This window comes from Geotrypetes seraphini, chromosome 12 (assembly GCF_902459505.1).
Source record: "Geotrypetes seraphini chromosome 12, aGeoSer1.1, whole genome shotgun sequence".
Taxonomy (NCBI): domain Eukaryota; kingdom Metazoa; phylum Chordata; class Amphibia; order Gymnophiona; family Dermophiidae; genus Geotrypetes; species Geotrypetes seraphini.
In genome coordinates, this window is record NC_047095.1 from 93,074,657 (window position 1) to 93,100,706 (window position 26,050).

The 26,050-nt window shown below is 44.9% G+C and overlaps 1 protein-coding gene across 1 annotated transcript in view; it reads right to left on the minus strand.

The window, feature by feature from the left end:
• Positions 1–4,721: 4,721 nt before the first annotated feature.
• Positions 4,722–26,050, minus strand: part of COLGALT2 (collagen beta(1-O)galactosyltransferase 2) — a 161,138-nt gene continuing 139,809 nt past the window's right edge. The window contains exons 10-12 of the mRNA XM_033917269.1: positions 24,856–24,983; positions 7,897–8,103; positions 4,722–5,892 (exon numbers count right to left, since the gene is read on the minus strand). Of these exons, the coding sequence (XP_033773160.1) occupies positions 5,616–5,892; positions 7,897–8,103; positions 24,856–24,983 (612 nt within the window). The 3' untranslated portion in view covers positions 4,722–5,615. The remainder of the gene's footprint in view (positions 5,893–7,896; positions 8,104–24,855; positions 24,984–26,050) is intronic.

Genomic DNA, 26,050 nt, shown 5'->3' on the forward strand with positions numbered 1-26,050 from the left:
TTTGCAATTCTTCGCAGTCCTCTTTAGTCCAAGCTCCACTAAATAGTTTGGTGTTGTTCTCAAATTTTATTATCTCACACTTCATCTCTGTTTCTAGAACATTTATGAATATATTAAATAGCAGCGGCCCAAGCACTGAGCCCTGCGGGAACCCACTTGTGACCCTCCTCCAGTCCCAAGTAGTGGCCTTTTACTCCTAACCTCTGCTTCCTCCCTGCCAACCAATTTCTGATCCATCTGTGTACATCTCCTTCCACCCCATGGTTCTTCAGTTTCCGAAGTAGGCATTCATGGGGTACCTTGTCAAAGGCTTTTTGGAAATCTAAATATACGATGTCTATGGGGTCCCATTTGTCCATCCGTTTGTTAATTCCTTCGAACTACCTTTATTTGAAAATAAAAATGGGGTACCAGATGATTTTTATTGACATCACGGTGATGTAGACTTTTGTCTGGGGAACAATGTTGGAGGCCTATCGCAACCCAAAGCCACAAACAATCACTGAACTCAAGGAAGCACTGCAGATGATTTGAGATAGCCTGCCACAGGCTCCAATTGACAGAAGACCTGTGCTTTCCCCATTTGTGTTGCCCTGCTTTTACTCAAAATTTAGGCATGGCCATTAAATTTAAAACCTAGAAAGGATGGACACTTTGAGCACGCAAAGTGACTTTATAATTCTGACACATTAATTGTATTATTTGAATGACGTTATTTTAGTGTATTTTAGCTTGAGTATTTTTAATGTGCAAAAATTACTAGATGGTAATGCTAAAATGTCAGTTACATCAACATAGCTTGAGATAATTAATTCCCTCCCCACCTTTTACTAAGCTGCGAACGAGGTTTTTACCTCAGCCCGGAACGCTAAATGCTCTGATGCTCATAGGGATTCGATGTACGTATGATAACTAAATAAGTATGTAAAATTTATTGTTGAAATTCAAAGCGGTTTTCAGCGTTCTTTAAAAAAAAACTACTTGGAATTTCAACAATAAATTTTACATACTTATTTAGTTACACACCTTATACTCCTACAGACTGGAAGCCCTGAATATGTATACCCTAGAGGAAAGGAGAGTCAGGGGAGATATGATTCAGATGTTCAAATACTTGAAGGGTATTAACGTAGAACATAATCTTTTCCAGAGAAAGGAAAATGGTAAAACCAGAGGACATAATTTGAGGTTGAGGGGTGGTAGATTCAGGGGCAATGTTAGGAAATTCTACTTTACGGAGAGGGTGGTGGATGCCTGGAATGCGCTCCCGAGAGAGGTGGTGGAGAGTAAAACTGTGACTGAGTTCAAAGAAGTGTGGGATGAACACAGAAGATTTAGAATCAGAAAATAATATTAAAGATTGAACTAAGGCCAGTACTGGGCAGACTTGCACGGTCTGTGTCTGTGTCTGGCCGTGTGGTGGGGGATGGGCTGGGGAGGGCTTCAGTGGCTGGGAGGGTGTAGATGGGCTGGAGTAGGTTTTAACAGAGATTTCGGCAGTTGGAACCCAAGCACAGTACTGGGTAGAGCTTTGGATTCTTGCCCAGAAATAGCTAAGAAAAAAATTAAAAAATTTAAATTGAATCAGGTTGAGCAGACTGGATGGACCATTCGGGTCTTTATCTGCCGTCATCTACTTTGTTACTATGTTAATACTTCTCTCCTTTTTGTCTTTGGCCTCGGGGGGACCTCTCTTTCTTTTTCTTCTGGGTTTTCCTTTCCTCTCCTTTTCTAAGGTAGTCCTTCCCTTTTATTTTCTCCTTTCCCTCCCATTATTCACCTGTCCTTTTTGTCCCTATTGTACTATATAGAACGGAGAAATAATTTTATTTTGTTTATCTTTGAACTGTTGTTGAGCTTGCTCTGTTCTTATCATTGATATAATGTTTACTTTCGTATTTGTTCTTTCCTTTTTGTATATTGCCCAAAATTTTCATTAAAATTTATTAAACAAAAAAAAATCAAAAAGAAATTCAAAGCTGTTGCTGAGAAAACTGCAAAAAACTGTAAAAGGTTTCTTTTTTTGCCTCTGCCTGTATATAGAAACAGTTAGGACTTGTGGAATAAAAATACCAGTTAAATGGAGATTTCTTGTACCTTTGATGAGTCCCTAATCAGGTGTTATATAGTAACTAAGGGTAGGGTTACCAAACGTCCAGGTTTCCCCAGACCTGTCCTTCTTTTGAGGGCATGTCCGAGGGTCCAGGTTTTGAAAATTTTCCCGACATAATTGCATCAGGAAAAGACATCCGCGCATGCGTGCGTGCATGTGACATCATTGCATCGTGTCCACACATGCGTGGATGCTGTCTGGGGCGAAAAAGGATGGGAAAGAGGTAGAACTGGGCAGTCCTGGGGGTGTGGCCAAGGATCTGGATTTTCCCAAAGGTAAATCTGGTAATCCTAACTAAGGCCCTCTTTTACAAAGTGATACTGCTGTGGTAAATGCACCGAAGTCCATTCAGTTCCTATGGGCTTCGGTGCATTTACTAGGGCAGCATTGCTATCGCAGCTCTGTAAAAGAGGCCCTAAATAAATGTAACTAGCGTACTTAAGTAAAATTTTGTTACTTTACTTTAGTAATGATTTCACCAATTTTCACTACTTTTACCTAATTACATCTGATGTTTGCAGTTAAAAGTCAAAGCAAAAGCAAGATGTAAATGACGATTCCTCAGTAAACCAAATCAAACAGCAAAACCTGGAACAGGATTTTGCTATTGCAAACCTCATCATGCCAACAATGAATCATTTCCCCTTAAATTTTGCTGTTCAGCGACTCTAACCTATAAGAACAGTGGCGTTTCCTGTGTATGCTGAACTGGTTACTGGTCTCTAGCCAAACAGAATAGCGATGAGTTGGGTCACTTTGAAATGGAGATGAAACTGAAGCTAGTAGCGATTCTTGATGAATCAAATGTCTCTTCCACAACAGACTACTGGTCATCCCAAGGTAAATTTTACATTGGGGTGACTGTCTGCTGGATTAATAGTCTTTAGAGAGGAAGTCTGCTTGTCTGGCCCCACTATCAAATGCAAAATGGTTAGAACAATAGACAATGATTCCAACTTTGTGAAAGCCTCCTCTGTAATTGGCCAGCACAATGATGACAGTGCAGATGAAGATGCAAGTGACAGATAGCACTACTTCTAGTGGATCGATTTTTCACTATGTCAAAAATTACAAAGACTAGGGGACACTCGATGAAGTTACACAGAAATACTTTTTAAACCAATAGGAGGAAAAAATTTTTCACTCAGAGAATAGTTAAGCTCTGGAATGCATTGCCAGAGGATGTGGTAAGAGCGGATAGCGTAGCAGGTTTCAAGAAAGGTTTGGACAAGTTCCTGGAGGAAAAGTCCATAGTCTGTTATTGAGAAAGACACGGGAGAAGCCACCGCTTGCTCTGGATCGGTACCATAGAATATTGCTACACCTTGGGTTTTGGCCAGGTACTAGTGACCTGGATTGGCCACTGTGAGAACGGGCTACTGGGCTTGATGGTCTGACCCAGTAAGGCTATTCTTATGTTCTTATGATAATGACAATAATGATGGTAAAGTATTCTTTGCTATATGGAAGTCAACTTTTTCAGAGATTCCCTTGATCATAACCTGTAGACCCAGTCAGAAGACATCAGTAATCTGGAATGAGGTGAAGGAACTTTTCATCAAACTGAACAATCCACTTTCAAAGAAGCTTATCAAAACTCCAACTGAATCCCCAAACAAACATGGGAAAACAAAAACGCTTCTAGGAAGCGATACCCTGTCCTTTTCTTCTGTTTTACCCTCCCCTTCTTCCATTATTTTATTTATACAATGTAATTTACAAATCTTCCCCTCCCCTCTTCTTCCTTTGTAATCAAGTCTTTGTCTTGACCCTCTTCCCCCTACTTCCATAGAGATTTTATTTTCTCCTATACTTAGAGTTAACTTTTATTACAAAAAAAATTTTTTCTTTTCTATTTTTATCTTTTTACTATTGTAAACTGACCAGATACATGTGATGGTCGGTATATCCAAAATACTAATAAACTTGAACCTTTTTAGCTGTGCTGGATTAATGGCTCTCTAGCACATGTGCATGAGTGACAGTCATTTTCAAAAATTTAGTTTTACTGGAAGTACAGTGGATTGAATTCTGGAGCAATAGCGTTGCTGGGATAAAAACATTAATAATTGCATTAATTGTATTTGCAGTGCTTTTACTTTTTACTCAAGAAGTATTATATAAGGCAATAACTTTTTTACTTTTACTTAAGTACATTTTTTAATGTGCTCTTCACTGTACTTTTACTTAAGTATTAAAAAAATACATGTATTTTTCCTTTAATTAAGTACTTTGAACAACACTGGAGATAAACACTTATGAGGGGCCGCTGAAAAGTTCTCAGCCCAACCAACAAAGTTGGGGCAGTCTCCATCGAGGGCTATTCACAGAATCCAGTGATTTTTCACTTTTTTTTGTTCTGATGTTTTTTTTGTTCCGATGGGATGAAAAAAGTGGAAAATCGCTGGGCTAAGTGTATACAGCCCTCGATGGAGACTGCCCCAACTTTGTTGGTTGGGCTGAGAGCTTTTCAGTGGCCCCTTGTAAATGTACAGTTTATAAGCCTGAATAAAAGCCTTTCACATAACATTACTGGGCTGACAGAACAGTCCTTGAGGAAGTTTCGTTGTTTAAATTAGCATGAAATGAATTAAAAACATTACAGCAGCTTTCTGTCTCCAGTTCTGTTTATTATCAGACCTGCTGATAAAAGGATTTGTATTCTGGAAAGAAAAGCAAAAGAATAAAGAAACTACCAGGGCATCCCTTACTGTCCAGCAAATTATTTATCCAGTTAACTTATTATACAACTTTCGAAGAAATGAAATATTGGTAGTTCCACACGGCTTTAGCCATGTAGGGGCTGATATTCTACCTATCAGTGCTCAGTGAACTAAACACATAAAGGGTTCCTTTAACAAAGCCACCAGCTGAAATCTTTTCAGTAGGTCCGTACAGGAAAGCACTGAGCATGTCATAACAAGACAGTTTTCATAGGCTTGAACTAGACCTCCTCGGACAGGTCTCCACAATCTGTTGATTTCTAATAGATGTTGTGATCTTACATCAGTGTTTTTCAGTTATGAGCTAAGTTCTGATCTCCAGGGCAAGCAGATAGTGGCAGCATCTTTGGCATCAAGAAAGATGTTGATCTTTTCTCAAAAGCTGTAGAGAAAGCACCCTTGATGTTACACAGCAGTATGAAGTGTGAAATGAGCATGGTAGAATGTTGCACATCATAACCCAATACATTAGATTTATCATTATAAATACAGGGTCAGATTGTATACAGCAGCCAGTGCAGTTAGAATTTCAGCTAATAAATCACATTATGAGGCATATCAAAATGGATGATACTGTACATTATTCTCTTAAGAGTCACTCTCGGATGATTGGGTTTATCCCTTCTCAGGTTCAACCTACAGTCTACTTAACCTGATTTGCCACAAGATATTGTAACAGAAAAGGAAATGTTTTAAACTCCTAGAAGCTTCTGTTTTGAGCTACACTAGGGAGACCAGTTAGGCTGTAAAATGCACCTCATAGTCCTTTGGCCAGCTAATTATAGCTCATCCCTGGAAGTTGTTGGGTCAAGGGACGTCTGTGGTGGTAATGCGTCCTTATTCTGGGCATCACTGTGGATCTCATCTTGTGGACGGGATTTCCAAGACTGAGTTCTGTCCCAGTCTGTTATTACATTTTCATTGTCCCAAATTGTGGATGTTTCTGTATCGCTGATGTAACCTGGCTGTCCCGTATAATGTGTTGGATAGATAAGCAACGGCTCAGCTGAGAAAGCTTTCAAGTCTCTCGGTTCAAAATGTTCCATATAACTTGCTCTAAAACAGAGAAATTGAATTTAAGATGTTCTGGGTTGAAAATATAATGAGTCAGTAAAGTAAAGTTTCATTCAAGAAAATTACAACAGTTTGGGTCAAACCTATATTGAATCCTGCAATTTCTCAACCTTTATCTAACAATAACTACACAGTTCAACAGGAAACCCAGGCAGTCATTTTTGCAAAAGATTTACAAGTTACATGCCTGCTTAAATCACAGAGAGCTGGCTGCCGATTAACCAGCACTTAATTGGACAGTGCCACTAAACAATGGTACTAAATGGCCATCTAAAAACCACATAGGAGAGGGGCGGAGTTGGGAGAAATCAGGGAGTATGCAGATGTCATTAATATTCAGTGCCAGTGCCCATTTACGTAACTGGATAGATAGGACTGCATAAATAACAGTCCTAACTGTGCCCAGATAGTTATACAGGTGCTGGCATTGAATATTAACTACTGGGTAGCTGCCTGAAGGCAATCCCCCGCCATTCCCCCAACAACAGTCCAATTGCCCTCACAGTCCCTACCAAAAATCCAATCCACCCTCTTAGCCCCAACAACAATCTGATCCCCCCCCTCCCAGCCTTCCCACGTAATTCTCAGAGAGTTTCCCAAGCCTACCTTAGCAGGCCTTATGGTCTAGTGGTCATCAGTGCAGAAGCCAGAGGAGCAGCCATAGGGGAGCTTCAGGGGCCTGAGATCCCACTTTAGGCTCAACCTCCCTCCAAAATTACAGCACCAGATACATGGCTGCGGGGAGGTCCAAGCCCTGCTAGAGTTTCACCACCCAAATCCCCTTCCATGTTGCTTGAGCAGCAGTCAGCAGGGTGATCCAGTCCACCAATGCTGGCACTTCCGTACATATGCAGTCCATGCATTGAACTGAGCGTGTGCAGAAGTGCCGGTGTTAATGGCTGGAGCACCCTGTAGACTTTCCTTGCTGCTCAGGCAGCATGGGTGGGAGCTCCAGCAGAGAAGCTTTGGCTGGTGGGGCTTGGGCATCCCCACCAGCAAAGGTATGATGCAGTGATTTTAGGGCAGGTAGGAGAGGGGAAGAACTGAGAGGAAATGCATGGACCCTCAGATCCCTATGAGTACCCTCCCTCCCTCCCACCCAAAAAAATAAAAAATGGAGTTCTGACTAAGCCCCTGGCAGAAGCAAACCCTACTTGCTCCAGCTCCTCGCAGCTCCTGACTTAAAATGGTCACAGTGATCTCTAGTGGTAGTCTTGGAATACTGCCTCTTGGGGTTTGCCTCTACCAGTAGACTACAACTGAACTGGGAATCCCAAAATGTTAAACTCTGCATATACTGCAACACTGGATAAATAAACCCAGAAATACATTCTTTCCTTTTGTACTGAATATAGTGCCTTGATAAGGTAGGTCCAAGGTAGGGTCTGCTAGGACTTGGATTGGGCTGTTGTTGGGACCCAGGAAGGCAGAACAGAATGTTTCTTGGTGGGAGGATAAAAGGGGGAAATGTGCACTCCTCTTATGTGGGTCCTGGTTGATATTCAGCTGAGACCTGCAGTTAGTATATATCTGGCAAAAGCCAGATATTCAATGCCAGTGCTTGAACATGGCCCAGCATTAAATATCGGGGCGAAGTTAGTCGCTGGCTGAATACTGACTGGGGAAAAATATCCACAGGAAAAAAACAACTGTGCCAGCAAAAACTGACACCAAACGGGGAAGTGGGGCAGGGATGCTTTAGAAGAGAGACATTTGCATTTCATTTTCTCTAGAACCGTTGGAAAAAATCTGCGGGGAAATTGAAAAGTCCATCAATCAAGACACAGGCTGAAATTTGCCCTGTATGAATCCCATCTCTAATTATTTCTCATGTCTATCAATGCAATTTAAAAAAAAAGAAAAAAAAAGAAAAAGCTGTTCATCTCTGTACTAATAAGCTTCTCTGCCATATACTATGCACAGAACCAGCAACAAATTTCTGTTTTTAGAGGCATCAAGCAAATAGCAGAGAACAAGTCTACTCACACCGGGTGCTTGTTGTACATGACGGGAAGAAATTCGTCCACAGGCAGCATCTTACTGAACGCATCAGCCGCAATCAGTTTGTGAGCCCCTTGCAAGGAGATGGCATAGCCCAGAGTCCAATACGAGTAATCAGATTCTACAAGGTTCATGACATTTGGAACAGCCTTCTCTGGCCTTTCTACTTGCATTCTCTTCCGACCAATATAGCTATGAAAAAGTGAAAAAAGTAGCAATGAACTTAAATATATAACTTCAGTCACACATACAGAATAGAGAGCTTAAGAGAGTCCCAGCCAGAGCCACAGATAATCCCTTTGTATAATAATATAAAATAGACCACATCTAGTCAGACAAGTGATCCATCAAGTCCAGCTGCCCGTGTCCAGCAGTGGCTAATCCAGATCGCATATTCTTAGCAGGATTCCAAGAAGTAGATCCAGTGGTTTCTCCAAGACTACAAGCTCAATATTCAAAAGGCTCCTGCCTAGTAAAACCCTGCTGAGCTGGCCAGAACACTGATATTCAGTAGCATCAGGTTAGGGGTGGTCTGGGGACGGAGCCGGGATGGAGCCCTAATTTAGCCAGTTTGTGACAATATTCGATTTTAAACCGTAGGTGCTCACTTAGCCAGTCAGTGAGCAGCAAAAAGGCTCTCCTAACTTTCCCTGGCTTTTACAAAGCTTGGGTAGAGATTTCTACCATGGGCCTGAGGGGTAAATGCTCTGATGCTCATAGAATTCCTATGAGGGGGTGGAGCATTTACTTTGCCGGCCTACAGTAGAAACCTCTATTGCAGCTTTGTAAAAGGACCCCTTTATGCAGTGGCGTACCTAGGGTATGTAGCACCCGGGGCCCATCATTTTTTGACACTCCCCCCCCCCCACCCACCCTCCATGTAAAAAATATTTTTTGTAATAACCATGAAACGGTATAAATGGTCAGAATAGAAACAGGGAGTGAAAATATTCTTTTATTGAACCTCATATATGTAACCATTATTCCAAACATAACATAACATAAATTATGTCTGAATTGTCATGACATCAGAAGTACGTATGCAGTAGTTGCAGGTAATGTAATGTAATGTAATGTAATGTAATGTAATGTAATTTATTTCTTATATACCGCTACATCCGTTAGGTTCTAAGCGGTTTACAGAAAATATACATTAAGATTAGAAATAAGAAAGGTACTTGAAAAATTCCCTTACTGTCCCGAAGGTGATGCTTGGGACACTTCTGATTGTGTTAGTTCGGTTTTATGTGTTTTTTGAATAGAAGGGTTTTTATTTCTTTTTTGAAGGTTTTGTAGTCTGTGGTCGAGGTCAATAGGTTGTAGAGTTGGGGGTCGAGTGTTAGGAGGTTGTCGAACAGTTTTTTTTCTTTTGACGTTTTTGGTTGGAGGGTGTGTGAATGGTGTGCGAGTTCTCCTATGTCTGGTTGAGGTGGATTTAATTATTTAGCTGAAGAAATTAGTTAACCCCCGCCCCCCCCATTCCTCACACATTAATTCTCTTCCATTTTTGTTCCCATTATAAAAAACACTGATAAGTTCCCAGAAAAAAAATACATTAAAATAAGAAGTGAAAACAAAGGCCCCTACAGATGTTAACATAACATAAGAATAGCCTAACTGGGTCAGACCAATGGTCCATCATGCCCATGGTAGCCAATCCAGGTCACTAGTACCTGGTCAAAACCCAAAGAGTAGCAACATTCCATGCTACCAATCCAGGGCAAGCAGACACTTCCCCATGTCTTAATAACAGACTATGGACTTTTCCTCCAGGAATTTGTCCAAATCTTTCTTAAAACCAGCTAAGCTATCTGCTATTACCATAATTTCTGGCCACTTCATTTTTAAGCTTAGATCTTTCCTTCCAAACAGAGACCTTGCTAGATGTCAAATACAACACAAGGGAACTTGTGCAGGAAATGTGAATCTCCTCATACACCCACCTATAGTGCAAAAATGTGCAAAAGTCTGTTTTTTTTCTTTCGATCACTAGATAGCCTAATGCCACACAAGCAGCACTGTTACAAAAGGTCAATGCTAAGGTTAACAAAGTTTCCTTCCTTGGACCACAGGGAGATACTGACAAACCACTGGAAGAGATCCCTAAACCAGTGTTTTTCAACCTTTTTTGGGCAAAGGCACACTTGTTTCATGAAAAAAATCACGAGGCACACCACCATTAGAAAATGTTTAAAAATTTAACTCTGTGCCTATATTGACTATATATAAAGTAATTCTCTTGAATAGGAATCAAATAAACACAAAGAAAGTATTTTATAATGCTGCCACCGCCAACAACACCGTTGGTGGCGGTGGCACTCAAGTGGCTAAAGAGCCGCAGTTTGCCGGCCTAGGGACAACACTGGAGGGTGGCCAGCTGTGCACCCCCTTGGGACGTAAACCCGGGGTGGGGCAGACCGCCCCCCCCACCCCACCCTGGTATGCCACTATCTGTACCTCACTCCCTCCCTATGACCAAAAATTCTCCTTTCTTCTATTCCCCGTGTACACAACCATCTCTTTCCCTCCCTTCCTCTCTCCAAAGTCCATGCCTTCTGTGTCCAAAAACGCATTCCCTCCCCCACCTCAGCATCTCTTTCCCTCCCTTCCTCTCTCCCAAGTCCATTTCTTCTGTGTCCAAAAACGCATTCCCTCACCCACCTCAGCATCTCTTTCCCTCCCTTCCTCTCTCCCAAGTCCATTTCTTCTGTGTCCAAAAACGCATTCCCTCCCCCACCTCAGCATCTCTTTCCCTCCCTTCCTCTCTCCCAAGTCCATTTCTTCTGTGTCCAAAAACGCATTCCCTCCCCCACCTCAGCATCTCTTTCCCTCTCTTCCTCTCTCCCAAGTCCATTTCTTCTGTGTCCAAACACTCATTCCCTCCCCCACCTCAGCATCTCTTTCCCTCCCTTCCTCTCTCCCAAGTCCATTTCTTCTGTGTCCAAAAACGCATTCCCTCCCCCACCTCAGCATCTCTTTCCCTCCCTTCCTCTCTCCCAAGTCCATTTCTTCTGTGTCCAAAAACGCATTCCCTCCCCCACCTCAGCATCTCTTTCCCTCCCTTCCTCTCTCCCAAGTCCATTTCTTCTGTGTCCAAAAACGCATTCCCTCCCCCACCTCAGCATCTCTTTCCCTCCCTTCCTCTCTCCCAAGTCCATTTCTTCTGTGTCCAAAAACGCATTCCCTCCCCCACCTCAGCATCTCTTTCCCTCCCTTCCTCTCTCCAAGTTCATGCCTTGTGTCCAAAACGCACTCCCTCCCCCCTTTTGTGTTCCGTGTTTGCCTCCCAGCCCATCTTTGCAACTTTCTCAGCAAAACGAAGCTCAAGCCGCGAGGCTTGTCTTCTGCTTCCTGCCTGCCCTGCCGCGCACTAATAGCCGAACGGAAGTATTCTCCGACATCAGCGCTGACGTCGGAGGGCAGGCTTTGCTTAAGCCCTCCCTCCGACGTCAGCGCTAACATCGGGGAACGCTTGCGATCGGCTATATGTTAGCTGCAGGGCAGGCAGGAACAGAAGACGAGCCTCGCGGCTCAAGATGTATTGAACTCTGCGGGTCCCCCGTCCAGCTCTCTCCTGTCCACGTGACCGCCCCTCTCCTTAGACTGGTGGTACTGCCCTGATGGCGGCCCTGACCGTACGGCACACCAGGCAACATCTCGCGGCACACTAGTGTGCCGCGGAACAGCGGTTGAAAAACACTGCCCTAAACAACTATCTAGGCACAATACCCAAAGACCCACTCAGTGTGTGAACCAGTTGAGTGGAGTGGACTAACTGGGGGGTGGAAATGGGCCCGGAGTTTGCTCAGGAGAATTTCCCAGACCACCTCTTCCTCTCAACACATTGACACACTGCCACCACCACCACCACCACTAGGAACACCTCACTGGGTAGGCCAGCAATGCTTATAAACTTTATAAAACACATTATTATATTTTTTTATAAAGCACATATTTTAACTGAACTCTCTGACATCCTCAGACTTTCCATTCACAAAAATAGAAGGAAGAAAAGTTCCCATTTCCTGCTGTCTCATGTCCCCGGCCTATACAATATTTTTCTTCTGCAGACCCTTCAAAAGTCTGACCAAATCCTCATTTCACTTGCATTATAAAGTACTGAGGATGCCATCTCTTCCCAATCCCAGGTCCTAAAGTCTAAGACAGTAGCGCAAACTGCCCGATTCAGGAAGAAAAATTTCGATTCAGCCTATTTAATTGGTTTTTCGATTCGATTTTCCTGCCCAGTTGGGTGATTTTTTTCAAAAATCCTGGTGGGTTTTATAGCTTTTTCACCCCCTTTTGCTTCTCCTAACCACACTGGCGCTGTGGTGTAAATAAAATAAAGAAACAAAAAGGATTTTTCCTCTCTCTGTTAAATCCTAGCTCACGTTTGCGGTCTAACACCAGCTCTGGCAGGATACACATTTCAAATCTGACATATTGTAATCACAAAAAAGAAAATAAAATTAATTTTTCTACCTTTTGTTGTCTGGTTATTTTTCAAATCTTGTTGGTCCCAGGCTCTGGTTGTCTTCTGATAACTTGCTTGCCAGGGTCTCCTTCTTTCTTCATGTTAACCATCCATCTGCCATCTCTGTCCTCCCTTTCCATTTCCCTTCCCTCCCCAGGAAGTCTGGTATCTTTCCTTTTTTTCATCTCCCTCCACAGATCCACCTTTTCTTAACTACCCTTTCATCCGGCATCTCTCCCTCCTTCCCCACCACCCCAGGGCCCACCGTCTCTCCCTTTCTTTTCCCAATTACCCTCCTATCCAGTATCTCTATCCCTCTTCCAAACCATCCCTTGTGTCCAATTTCTCTCCCTTTCTGTTCCTTCCCTCCCTAAATCCCATGGTCCATCATCTCTCTCCCTCTCCTCTATTTTCACACCCATTATTTCTTCCCCCCAAAGTCTGGCATATGCACATCTCTTTAAACACCCCCTTCCCTCTGTGTACTTCTACACCAGGGTCCCCCCCCCAAAGGCCTGTCCCCCCCCCTTGAAGGCCTGTACCACCCTTGAAGGCCTGCACCCCCCCGAAGGCCTGTACCCCCCGAAGACCTGCACCCCCTTGAAAGCCTGTCCCCCCCTTGAAGGCCTGTCCCACCCCCTTGTAGGCCTGTCCCCCCCTTAAAGGCCTGCCTGCCTGGCCCCCCCTTGAAGGCCTGCCTGCCTGGCCCCCCCGAAAGCCTGTCTCCCCCCCATGAAGGCATGTCTCCCCCCCCTTTAAGGCCTGCACCCCCCTTGAAGGCTTGCACCCCCCCGAAGGCTGCACCCCCCCAGAAGGCCTGCACCCCACAAAGGCTGCACCACCCCGAAGGCCTGCACCCCCTTGAAGGCCTGTCCCACCCCCCTGTCCCCCCCTTAAAGGCCTGCCTGCCTGCTCCCCCCCTGAAAGTCTGTCTCCCCCCCATGAAGGCTTGCCCCCCTTTAAGGCCTGCATCTCCCCCTGAAGGCTTGTCCCTCCCCTTGAAGGCCTGCACCCCCCCCGAAGGCTGAACCCCCCAGAAGGTCTGCACCCCCCCTTCGAAGGCCTGCACCTCCTTGAAGGCCTGTCCCTCCCCTTGAAGGCCTGCCTGCCTGTCCCCCCCCAAAAGCCTGTCTCCCCCCATGAAGGCTTGTCCCTCACCTTTAAGGCCTGCATCTCCCCCTGAAGGCCTGCCTGCCCTCCCGAACCCGAAGGACCCGCTCGCCCCACCCTCCCACCCCCCATCCAGACGTCCGGTTCTTCCCCTCTGGCCTCCCCGCACCATTTAGAGTAGAAGCAGCCTGCAGCAAGATCGCGATGTCAGCGATCTTGAGCTGCTTGTGCTGTCCTCCGCCGCGGACCCGCCCCCCTCCTCTGACGTCAGTGGAGGGGGCGGGACCGCGTCGGAGGACAGCATGATGCAGCGCAAGATCGCTGACATCGCGATCTTGCTGCAGGCTGCTTCGGTACTCTTAATGGTGCGGGGAGGCCAGAGAGGAAGAACCAGACGTCGGGGGGGGGGTGGGGGAATGGACGCCGGAGCACCCCATCAGGGCTCGCACCCGGGGTGGACTGCCCCTCCCGCCCCCCACTTGGTACGCCACTGCCTTTATGCATTGAGTTCACCGCGCACCTATGGGCAGAATATCAGCCCCTGCATGGCTAATAACAGTTTATGGACTTTTAAAGGCAAAAAAAGGAAAAAGAGCCAGATTCTGAAGAAACACAACCAACCAGTAGCAGAATGGCTAAGGAGTGGAAAGAATCATACAAGATCAATACAGTAAATGATTGGGATATTTATTGAAAACCAATGACCTGACAGGGCCATGCAGTGGCATAGTAATGGGGGTAAGGGGTGGACCACTCTCCTCTCCACACAAACACACACACACACACACCTCTTGAAATATTTACTGGCTCGAGCAACATCATCCACCTGCTGCTCGCAACGGCCTCAGCTCCCTTCTGACATCACGTCCTGATCCTGCGACCAGAAAGTGATGTCAGAAGGGGGCCAAGGCTGGCACAAACAGCAGGTGGAAGATGCTGCTCGCACCAGTGAACATTTCAAGAGGTATGCAGGGGGCGGGGGGATAACTGAGCAGCAGGGAAGAGTTGGGGGGGGGAGTGTGCACAATGCAGCGATGCCGGGTGCCACCGCTCCAGGCGGCAACCTCCCTCGCTACGCCACTGGGTCCATGTTTCGTCTTCTTCCTTAGTCAGGGGTCCTTACATTCTGTAAAGACAAGATTCATAGGGAAGTGTTATATATATATATATAAGTATAAATATAAATATAACACAAACCCAATAAAAGTATGGATACCAAGCAAGGACTGCCGTATTCTCTTATCAGTTTCATCCTACTCAGGATATTATAAACCTCTGTTATATGTTCTCTTCTCCAAGCTGAACAGCTCTAACCTCTTTAGCTTTGCTAAATTACGAGATACTATCCACATTAATTGTGGGCTGGGATGGGGTGCGACAGTCAGAGACAACTTAAAAATATCGATGCGGCCCGTGAGATACTTGAACGTCTCGATCATGTCTATTTTGTAAATATACCCCTGTCTTGCATATCGTGTATTTGCAAGACAGGGGTATATTTACCCCTGTCTTGCCGCCGGTCTTACCCTTGTCTTGTGGCCGCCGGGATGAGCAATGAAGGAAAAGTACCGGTTGGAAAAAGATCATAGAGTTCCAGGCCCTGATGCAGCAGAGGTGAAATGCGGGGCTTGCCTACATCGGCAGTGGATGGTGGACATTATACAGCACCTTCTGAGAGCTCTACTTAAAAATTTCTTTGAAAAAAACTAAGTCATTTTGCATCCAATATATTTATAGGTTATGAAGTATATTTATTAAATATGTTTAAAGGACATTAGGAGGAAGGAGGTTTTTCAGCCGATGAGGTATTTTCCCTGTCCAGTCTGCAGGCAAAAGACTAGTTCTATTACTACTACTACTATTAATTATTTCTATAGCGCTCCCAGACGATTGCAGCGCTGTACAGAGTCACAAAGAGTAAGAAAACAGTCCCTGCTCGAAAGAGCTTACAATCTAAACAGGCAAGAAAGACAAACAGGATGTCATGGATACAGTTAAGGGGAACGCTTAATCAGTGGGCTGGGTTGGAGGGCAGAGGATAATACAGGACAATCAAGCCATTGTGACATCACTGATTAGATTGGCTCTTATTGGTGGAATGAGGCATTATGACATCACAATCTCAGCTGTGCTTCCCAAAGACAAACAGGATGCCATGGATACAGTTAAGGGGAACAGTCAATCAGCTGGCTGGGTTGGAGGGCAGAGGAGTAGAGTTAAGGATTGAAGGCTATATCAAAAAGGTGGGTTTTCAGTCTGGCTGCAAATGTGGATCTGAGGCTTTTCCTCCTATTATAGAGAAGTATTTGGATTTTTGTCAATATAAAAATGTGCTCTTAGGAGTTAAGCGTAACAGTTCCATTGAGAGTGTGAACACTTACAAGGTTCAAAGAGTACCTAAGAGAGCATTTTTTTGATTTACAGTCAAAGAGCAAAACATTTTATTAAATGTTAACTCGATAAACAAGCGTTGTCTTGAAGTACGAGCACATATCGTGCATCATGTCATGAGAACCCACAGCTGAAGTGCACACATCTTACGCCGAACGTGGCTGAACACCCAATTTACCCATAGATCAAGTGCTCACAGCATACAGTATTTTGTATTAAAGTTTTTGGGTTGTGGAACAAATCGTCTGAGTTTCCATTATTTCCTATGGGGAAATTCGCTTTGATATATGCTTTGGATTACAAGCATGCTTCTGGAACAGAAGCACAAGATCTCTACATTCCGAGGATTTCCAAAGATCGGAGAACAAAGAGTAAAAGAGAACCGGCATGGCTTACCATACAGGTGAAGGAAGCCATAAAAGAAAAGAAGGACTCTTTCAAAAAATGGAAATGCATAAAGACAACCGAAGCCTGGAACAAACATAAAGATGATCAGAAGAAATGTCACAAGGCGGTGAGGGATGCAAAACAGGAATATGAGGAAAAAATAGCCCAGGAGGCCAAAAACTTCAAGCCCTTCTTTAGATACGTGAAAGGGAAAAAACCTGCAAAAGAGGCAGTAGGACCCCTGGACGACCAGGGAAGAAAAGGGTACATCAAGGAAGATAAACAAATCGCAGACAAACTAAATTCCTTCTTTGCGACCGTCTTTACGAAGGAGGACACCTCAACAATACCTGAAGCGGAGAAAGTGTTTGCAGGAGAAATAGAAGACAGCCTCACCACAGTTGAAGTGGACTTAGACCAGATATACTATCAGATCGACAAACTTAAAAGTGACAAATCCCCTGGACCGGATGGAATTCACCCGAGAGTCTTAAAGGAATTGAAGGTTGAAATCGGAGAGTTATTGCAAAAACTTGCAAACCTGACAATCAGAACTGGACAGATACCGGACGACTGGAGGATAGCGAACGTCACCCCAATTTTCAAAAAAGGATCGAGAGGGGAACCGGGCAACTATAGACCTGTGAGTCTTACGTCTGTCCCCGGCAAGATGGTTGAAGCACTGATCAAGGATAGCATAGTCCGGCACTTGGACGCACACGACTTGATGAAACCCAGTCAACATGGATTCAGGAAAGGGAAATCGTGTTTGACGAATTTACTCCAATTTTTTGAGACCGTGAACGAGCAAATTGATAGTGGGAAGCCGGTGGACATAATATACTTGGACTTCCAGAAAGCGTTCGACAAAGTTTCACACGAAAGACTTCTCAGGAAACTACAAAGCCATGGCATAGAGGGGGATATACAAAGATGGATAGGCAAATGGCTGGAAAACCGAAAGCAGAGAGTGGGCATAAATGGGAAGTTCTCCGACTGGGAGAAAGTGACTAGTGGTGTACCCCAGGGCTCGGTACTTGGGCCGATCCTTTTTAATATTTATATCAATGACCTGGAGGAAGGAACATCCAGTGAGATCATCAAGTTTGCAGACGATACAAAACTATGCCGGGCGATCAGATCGCAGGAGGATAGAGAGAAACTCCAGAGCGACTTGTGTCGGTTAGAAACATGGGCGGAGAAATGGCAGATGAAGTTCAATGTGGAGAAATGCAAGGTAATGCATTTAGGCAATAAGAATAAGGAATACGAGTATACAATGTCAGGTGCAACTCTGGGGAAGAGTGAACAAGAAAAGGACCTAGGTGTACTGATAGATAGGACCCTGAAGCCGTCGGCACAATGCGCGGCAGCGGCAAAGAAGGCAAATAGAATGTTGGGCATGATAAAGAAAGGAATCTCGAGTAGATCGGAGAAAGTTATAATGCCGCTTTATAGGGCAATGGTCAGACCACACTTGGAATACTGCGTCCAACATTGGTCTCCCTACCTAAAGAAGGATATAAAACTGCTGGAGAGGGTGCAGAGACGAGCAACAAAACTGGTGAAGGGTATGGAGAAACTGGAATACGAGGACAGACTTATAACACTAGGATTGTTCTCCCTTGAGAAAAGGAGACTGCGTGGGGAAAGCCGACAGCTGATCTGATGTTGACGCTTCGGACAACAGTATCCAGAACAGATGCTGAACGGGCTGACTGCACGGAGGAAGTAGAGAGACCAGTGGATCTCAGGATCAGACAGCGAAGGAAACAACAGGTAAAGGGAGCTTGCTGGGTGGAGACTAAGGGGCATGGAGACACAGGGGGACTGGGTGGCAATAGGGCGAAAGCTGAGGGCATTATAGGGGCTACACAAGGCGAGGGGGATCGAACAGAGGCCGGGGCCCAGGAGGGGACAAGAAAACCCAGAGGAAAAGCGGGGAAGTGGGGTGGCGGAAATGTGGGGAAGCTGAAAGCTACGAGGGTAAAGGCTATGGGCAAAACAGAAGTACAGGGAACAGGAGAGGCGGCCCAGGTGAATGCAGAGGTGAATGCAGAGGTGGAGGAAAAACGACGGGACCTGCGGTGCTTATACGCAAATGCAAGAAGCCTCATGGCTAAGATGAGTGAACTTGAGGTCGTGGCCAAGGGGGAAGACCTGGATATAATTGGAATTACAGAAACATGGTGGACAGAGGAGAATCAATGGGATGTGGCGCTGCCGGGGTACAAGCTCTACAGGAGAGACAGGACCCACAAGAAGGGGGGAGGCATAGCACTATACATAAAGGACTCTATCTACTCGGTCGGGATGGATATAGCAACGAAGGCAGAGGGGCTGGAATCGCTATGGGTCAAATTGCCGGGAAACAATGGTGCAGGCATAAAACTGGGACTGTACTATCGCCCACCTGGCACGCCGGAAGGACTCGGACACGATCTGGAAGCTGAACTGAGACAGGAGTGCAGGACTGGAAGTGTAACAGTGATGGGAGACTTCAACTACCCAGGGATAGACTGGAGTACGGGTCACTCCAACTGCACTAGGGAAACAGGATTTGTAGAAGCTGTGAGGGACTGCTTCATGGAGCAACTGGTCAGGGAACCGACGCAGGGGTGTGCTACCCTTGACCTCATCCTGAACGGATTAGGGGGGCCTGCAAGAGGGGTAGAAGTAGGAGGACCACTAGGCAACAGTGACCACAATGCAATCAGATTCACATTAGAAAGGGGGACACCCATAGTAAGGAGAACCGCAACAACTGCGCTCAACTTCAAGAAAGGGAACTATGTTGCTATGAGGGAAACGGTGGGGAGGAAGCTCAGAAACATCTTTAGGATGGAGACTGTGGAAAGCGCCTGGACCCTATTCAGGGACACCCTGCAGGAAGCACAAAAAACGTACGTCCCCGGTTTCAGGAAAGGATGCAAGAACAAGCGGACAAAGGACCCGATTTGGATCTCAGCAGAAGTAAAGAAGGCAATAAATGACAAAAAAGTGTCCTTCCGGAGATGGAAAAAGGATCCAACTGAGGAAAATCACCAGGCGCACAGGAAATGCCAAAAAGAATGCCACCGAGAGGTTAGAAAAGCAAAAGGGAAATACGAAGAGGGGCTGGCCAGGGAAGCAAAAAACTTCAAGGCATTCTTCAGTTACGTAAAGGGGAAACGACCAGCGAGAGAGGAGGTGGGGCCGCTGGACGATGGGGAAAGGAAGGGAGTGATTAAGGAGGATAAAGAGGTAGCTGAGAGGTTGAACACGTTCTTCTCGTCAGTTTTCACGAGAGAAGACACATCTAATATACCAGACTCAGAGGAGCTCATGAGTGGGGAACAGGTTGAAAAATTGGAGCATATAGAGGTCAGTAAGGAGGATGTCCTCAAACAGATAGACAGATTAAAATGCGGCAAATCACCGGGTCCGGACGGGATCCACCCAAGGGTTCTGAAGGAACTAAGACAAGAAATAGCGGGCACAATCCAGCATGTTTGTAACCTATCCTTGAAAACTGGAGAGGTACCAGAGGACTGGAAATTGGCGAATGTCACACCTATATTCAAGAAGGGATCGAGGGGTGACCCCGGGAACTACAGGCCGGTGAGCCTGACTTCAATTATAGGGAAGATGGTGGAAGCTATGATAAAAGACGGCATTTGTGAGCACATTGAGAGAAATGGCCTACTGAGAACAAGCCAGCACGGATTCTGTAAGGGAAGGTCGTGCCTAACGAACCTTCTGTACTTCTTTGAGGGAATAAGCAGTCGGGTGGACAATGGGGAACCCATCGACATCATTTACCTCGATTTTCAAAAGGCTTTCGACAAGGTACCACATGAAAGGCTGCTTAGGAAACTGTGGAATCACGGGGTGGGAGGGGATGTGCACAGATGGATCGAGCACTGGCTGTCGGGTAGACTGCAGAGGGTCGGAGTAAAGGGCCAATATTCTGACTGGCGGGGAGTCACGAGCGGTGTGCCACAGGGATCGGTGCTGGGGCCGTTACTCTTCAACATATTTATCAATGACCTGGAAAAAGAGGCAAAGTGCGAGGTTATAAAATTTGCAGACGATACGAAACTGTGCGGCAGAGTTAACTCCAGGGAGGAGTGTGAGGACCTGCAAAGGGACCTAGACAAGCTGGAAGACTGGGCAAACAAATGGCAAATGCGCTTTAACGTGGAAAAATGCAAAGTCATGCATATAGGGAAAAAGAACCCGTTGTTCAACTACAAATTGGGGGGGGCTTTGTTGGGAGAAAGCAATCTTGAGAGAGACTTGGGTGTGCTGGTGGATGCATCACTGAAGCCATCTGCACAGTGTGCAGCGGCCTCAAAAAAAGCCAACAGGATGCTGGGCATCATAAAGAGGGGCATAACTACCAGGACGCGGGAAGTCATCATGCCACTGTATCGAGCGATGGTGCGTCCGCATCTGGAATACTGCGTTCAATATTGGTCGCCGTACCTCAAGAAAGACATGGAGGTACTTGAGAGAGTCCAAAGGAGAGCAACGAAACTGGTAAGAGGGCTGGAACACTACTCATATGCTGAGAGGTTAGATAGGCTGGGGCTCTTCTCTCTGGAAAAAAGGAGGCTCAGGGGTGATATGATAGAGACCTTCAAGATCATGAGGGGCATAGAGAGGGTGGATAGGGACAGATTCTTCAGGCTGAAGGGGACAACAGGTACGAGGGGGCACTCGGAGAAACTGAAGGGAGATAGGTTCAGAACGAATGCAAGGAAGTTTTTTTTCACCCAGAGGGTCGTGGACACTTGGAATGCGCTACCAGAGGAAGTGATCAGGCAGAGTACGGTACAGGGATTCAAACAGAGACTGGATGGATTCCTGAGGGATAAAGGGATCATGGGATACTGAGAAAGCTAACCAGAAAATAAATGTAGAAACCCAACCAGGTCGTGCAGGTGCAAGACCGGAGGGCTAGGACTTTGATGGGAAGATAGGACTCAATTAGGAAACCGAGGTGGCATGGGGGCCCCTTCTGGTGATTTAGACAGGTCGTGACCTGTTTGGGCCGCCGCGGGAGCGGACTGCTGGGCAGGATGGACCTATGGTCTGACCCGGCGGAGGCACTGCTTATGTTCTTATGTTCTTATGTTCTTATATGATCGAGACCTTCAAAATATTGAAAGGAATCGACAAAATAGAGCAGAGAAGATTATTTACATTGTCCAATTTGACACGGACTAGAGGACATGTAATGAAGCTAAGGGGGGACAGGTTCAGGACTAATGTCAGGAAGTTCTGCTTCACTCAGAGAGTGGTTGACACCTGGAATGCCCTCCCAGAGGAGATTATTGCGGAATCAACCGTCCTAGGCTTCAAGAGCAAACTAGATGCATATCTCCTTAAGAGAGGCATATAAGGATATGGTGGACTATAAATTACGCCAGGTGTACACCTGGCAGGGCCTCCGCGTGTGCGGATCGCCGGACTTGATGGACCGAAGGTCTGATCCGGAGATGGCAGTTCTTATGTTCTTATGTTCTTATGAATTATACTCACAAACCAAGATTTTGCTCTACTTAATTGATCTCTCAAGAGTCTGCACATTGTGGTTCGAAAAGCCAAAAGAGAGTATGAAGAGAGGCTAGCCAGGGAAGCAAAAAATTTCAAACCGTTCTTTAGATATGTTAAAGGGAAGCAACCGGCTAGGGAGGATGTGGGACCGCTGGACGATGGTGACAAGAAGGGAGTGGTGAAGGAGGAGAAAGAAGTGGCAGAAAGACTTAACGCGTTCTTTTCATCTGTATTTACAAACGAAGACACATCCAACATTCCGGAACCTGAACAATTCTTCAATGGAAATCAGGCAGAAAAATTAACAACCATGGAAGTGAGCCTTGAAGATGTACACAGGCAGATAGATAAATTAAAAACAGACAAATCCCCGGGTCCGGACGGAATCCATCCAAGGGTTCTGAAGGAATTAAAAGAGGAGATAGCAGAACTACTGCAGCAAATTTGCAATCTATCCCTGAAAACAGGCGTGATCCCGGAGGACTGGAAGATAGCCAATGTTACGCCCATCTTTAAAAAGGGATCAAAAGGTGACCCAGGAAATTACAGACCGGTGAGTCTGACCTCGGTACCGGGGAAAATGGCAGAAACACTGATAAAAGAAAAAATTGATGAACATTTTGAAAAAAACGAATTGCTGATGACCAGCCAACACGGGTTCTGCAAGGGAAGATCATGCCTAACTAACTTATTGCACTTCTTCGAAGGAATTAACAAACGGATGGACAACGGAGACCCCATAGACATCATATATCTTGATTTCCAAAAAGCCTTTGACAAGGTGCCCCATGAACGCCTACTCCGGAAACTGAAGAACCATGGGGTGGAAGGAGATGTACATAAATGGATCAGAAGCTGGTTGGCGGGTAGGAGACAGAGGGTGGGAGTGAAGGGCCACTACTCGGACTGGAAAAAGGTCACGAGTGGGGTCCCACAGGGCTCAGTACTAGGGCCGCTGCTATTTAATGTATTCATAAATGATCTAGAAACAGGGACGAAGTGTGAGATAATAAAATTTGCAGATGACACTAAACTATTTAGTAGAGCTCGGACTAAAGAAGACTGTGAAAAACTGCAAAGGGACTTGAACAAACTAGAGGAATGGGCAACGAGATGGCAGATGAAGTTCAATGTTGAGAAATGTAAAGTATTACATGTGGGAAACAGAAACCCGAGGTACAACTATACGATGGGAGGGATGTTTTTAAATGAGAGTACTCAAGAAAGGGACCTGGGGGTGATAGTGGACTTGACAATGAAGCCGTCGGCACAGTGCGCAGCGGCTGCTAAGAAGGCAAATAGAATGCTAGGCATCATCAAAAAGGGTATTACAACCAGAACGAAAGAAGTTATCTTGCCATTGTATCGAGCGATGGTGCGTCCGCATCTGGAGTACTGCGTCCAATATTGGTCGCCGTACCTTAGGAAGGATATGGCGATACTCGAAAGGGTTCAGAGGAGAGCGACACGTCTGATAAAAGGGATGGAAAACCTTTCATACGCTGAGAGATTGGAAAAACTGGGACTTTTTACCCTGGAGAAGAGAAGACTTAGAGGGGATATGATAGAGACTTACAAGATCATGAAGGGCATAGAGAGAGTAGAGAGGGACAGATTCTTCACACTTTCAAAAAATAAAAGAACAAGAGGGCATTCAGAAAAGTTGAAAGGGGACAGATTCAGAATGAATGCTAGGAAGTTCTTCTTTACCCAGCGTGTGGTGGACACCTGGAATGCGCTTCCAGAGGGCGTGATAGGGCAGAGTACGGTACTGGGGTTCAAGAGGGAATTGGACAACTTTCTCCTGGAAAAGGGAATAGAGGGGTATAGATAGAGGATTACTGCACAGGTCCTATACCTGTTGGGCCACCGCGTGAGCGGACTGCTGGGCACGATGGACTTCAGGTCTGACCCAGTAGAGGCATTTCTTATGTTCTTATGTTCTTATGTTCTTATGTCCATTTAGCCCCCGGCCTTCTATGGTATCCTAAACGCTAAGATGCCCATTATATTCCTATGGATGTCTTAGTGTTTAGTGCATGCAAATCATTAGTGTGCACTAACATGGTTAGCACACATTAAATTGCTTATTGTCCATAGATGAATTCCCCCCTAAATTTCAGCTGCCTGATCTTCACTCTCACAGTGGTGCTTCTGCAACTGCTCACAAGCCACTCATAGTTTAACAACTTTGAATAATTTTGTGCCATCTGTAAATGCTTTTACATTACATTACATTAGTGATTTCTATTCCGCCATTATCTTGCGGTTCAAGGCGGATTACACAAGAGTGGTCAGGTTACAAGAATTGTAACATTACATAAGAATTGTCGAGAAGTTAAGGAGATACATGTTGGGTAATTAGAAACATTTTAGATTAGATATGGGTGGAGTGTGTGGTAAGTGGAGTTTGAGAAGGAACTGTTCATGTTAGATAGGTTTTATGTATTTTTTTAGGTAGGTTTTATGATATTCCTATATGTAGGGTCAATATTCAGCTTTCGGCAGTGAGCGTTTTGCTCAGCAATGACAATGTTATTCCCGGATATTCAAAGTCGGGACCTATTATTTTTAAGCCAGCAAACACATAACTGCTTAACTCGATAATCATCACTTAAGCAGCCATGAATTATCACATTATGATAGGACAGATGATGATGCAGTCCATTTATGCACTAATCCAGGCCACTTAAGTGCTGAATATCAGCACTTAAATGGCCAAGTGCTGACTCTACCCCTGGAATGCCCCCAAGATAGCCACTTCTGTGTTTGGTGCTGTCAGGGATATTCAGTGGCACTTAGCCACTTAGTAACATAGTAACATATAGTAACATAGTAGATGACGGCAGATAAAGACCCGAATGGTCCATCCAGTCTGCCCAACCTGATTCAATTTAAATTATTATTATTTTTTTTTTTTTCTTCTTAGCTATTTCTGGGCGAGAATCCTATTAGTGACTAGCCCAACTGAGTGATTTAACTGGTCAGCAACTGTCTAAAATCATTTTGAATATCAGGTACTTTATTTTTAATTTACTCACATCAAGTCCCAGTCTAGCTGTTCCTCCTCAACATCATCCATCAGTTTCATGAGTCTTCTTTTGAACTGAGGCTCAAAGCGTGCATCATCTTCAATAAGAAGTGACTTCTCTAGCCTTCTATCAACCACCTAGAAAAAAATATTAGAAAGGAAATCTAAGAAGAATACTTGCTGAGAAATGTGGAATACAAAATCAAAATTCTTATAACCACACGTGTTAGCATCACTCATGTCTGCAGATCCAGTGTTACTTTTTTTCTCCTTCGACACCCAAGTCTTCTGTAACCATCATTGTGGGCCAAATCCCACAGGTCCACCTCAGTAGGCCAAGCTTCCTCCTTCCACAGGCCTACCTCTATGGGTTAAGCTTCCTCTTTTCATACTATCACCTCTTTCTCCTCCCACAGCCAAGTTTTTTCCTCCTACAGGTCTACCATTATGTACCATCCTTCTAAAAGCCTATCTCTGTGAGCCAAGCTTTCTCCTTCCAGAAGCCTATCACCTAGGGCCAAGCTTCCTCCTTCCACAGGTCTACTAATATGGGTAGAAATCTATGTTCTCTTTGCTCATACATTTTAGTAGTGTTGCTCACAGATTTTACATGGTCACTCACAAAAATACTTGCAAATCTGGTAAATTGTTGGTTTTTAGAACTTGTCACTCATGTGAGAAAAAATGTGCACGCATCTGACCAATCATTAGCGGGAGTATTTGTAGAAACTACTTTCTGCAGTCCTACTTCTTTCCTCCAGAGGTCTGCCTCCAAGGGCTGAGCCTCTTTCTTCTTAGCTATTGCCTCTTCAGGACAAGCTCACTCTTCCACAAGCTTACTTCTGAGGTCACTACTTATATATTAGGCTGCTGCATATTCAGAGCACACAGACACTGCACCTTTGCTCTACTCAACTCAACAGCCACAAGACTACTATTTAGAATGGGTCCAAGTACAATATAACCTCAATGTTCCTATACAAGTTAGGCACCCATTATAGAACCATGCTTAGATAGCACTAAGTATTCTAATATTTAGGTACACTATATTTATGCCATGGTTTTCTTGGCCTAAATGCTTGTGCCTAAGTTAGACATTCAATGGCTCCTAACTTAAAAACAGATGTCTAACTCAAAAGCATAAATATCCTCCAAAAAATCGTGAAACACACAAAAAAACCTAAAAAAGGCTAAATCACAAGTAG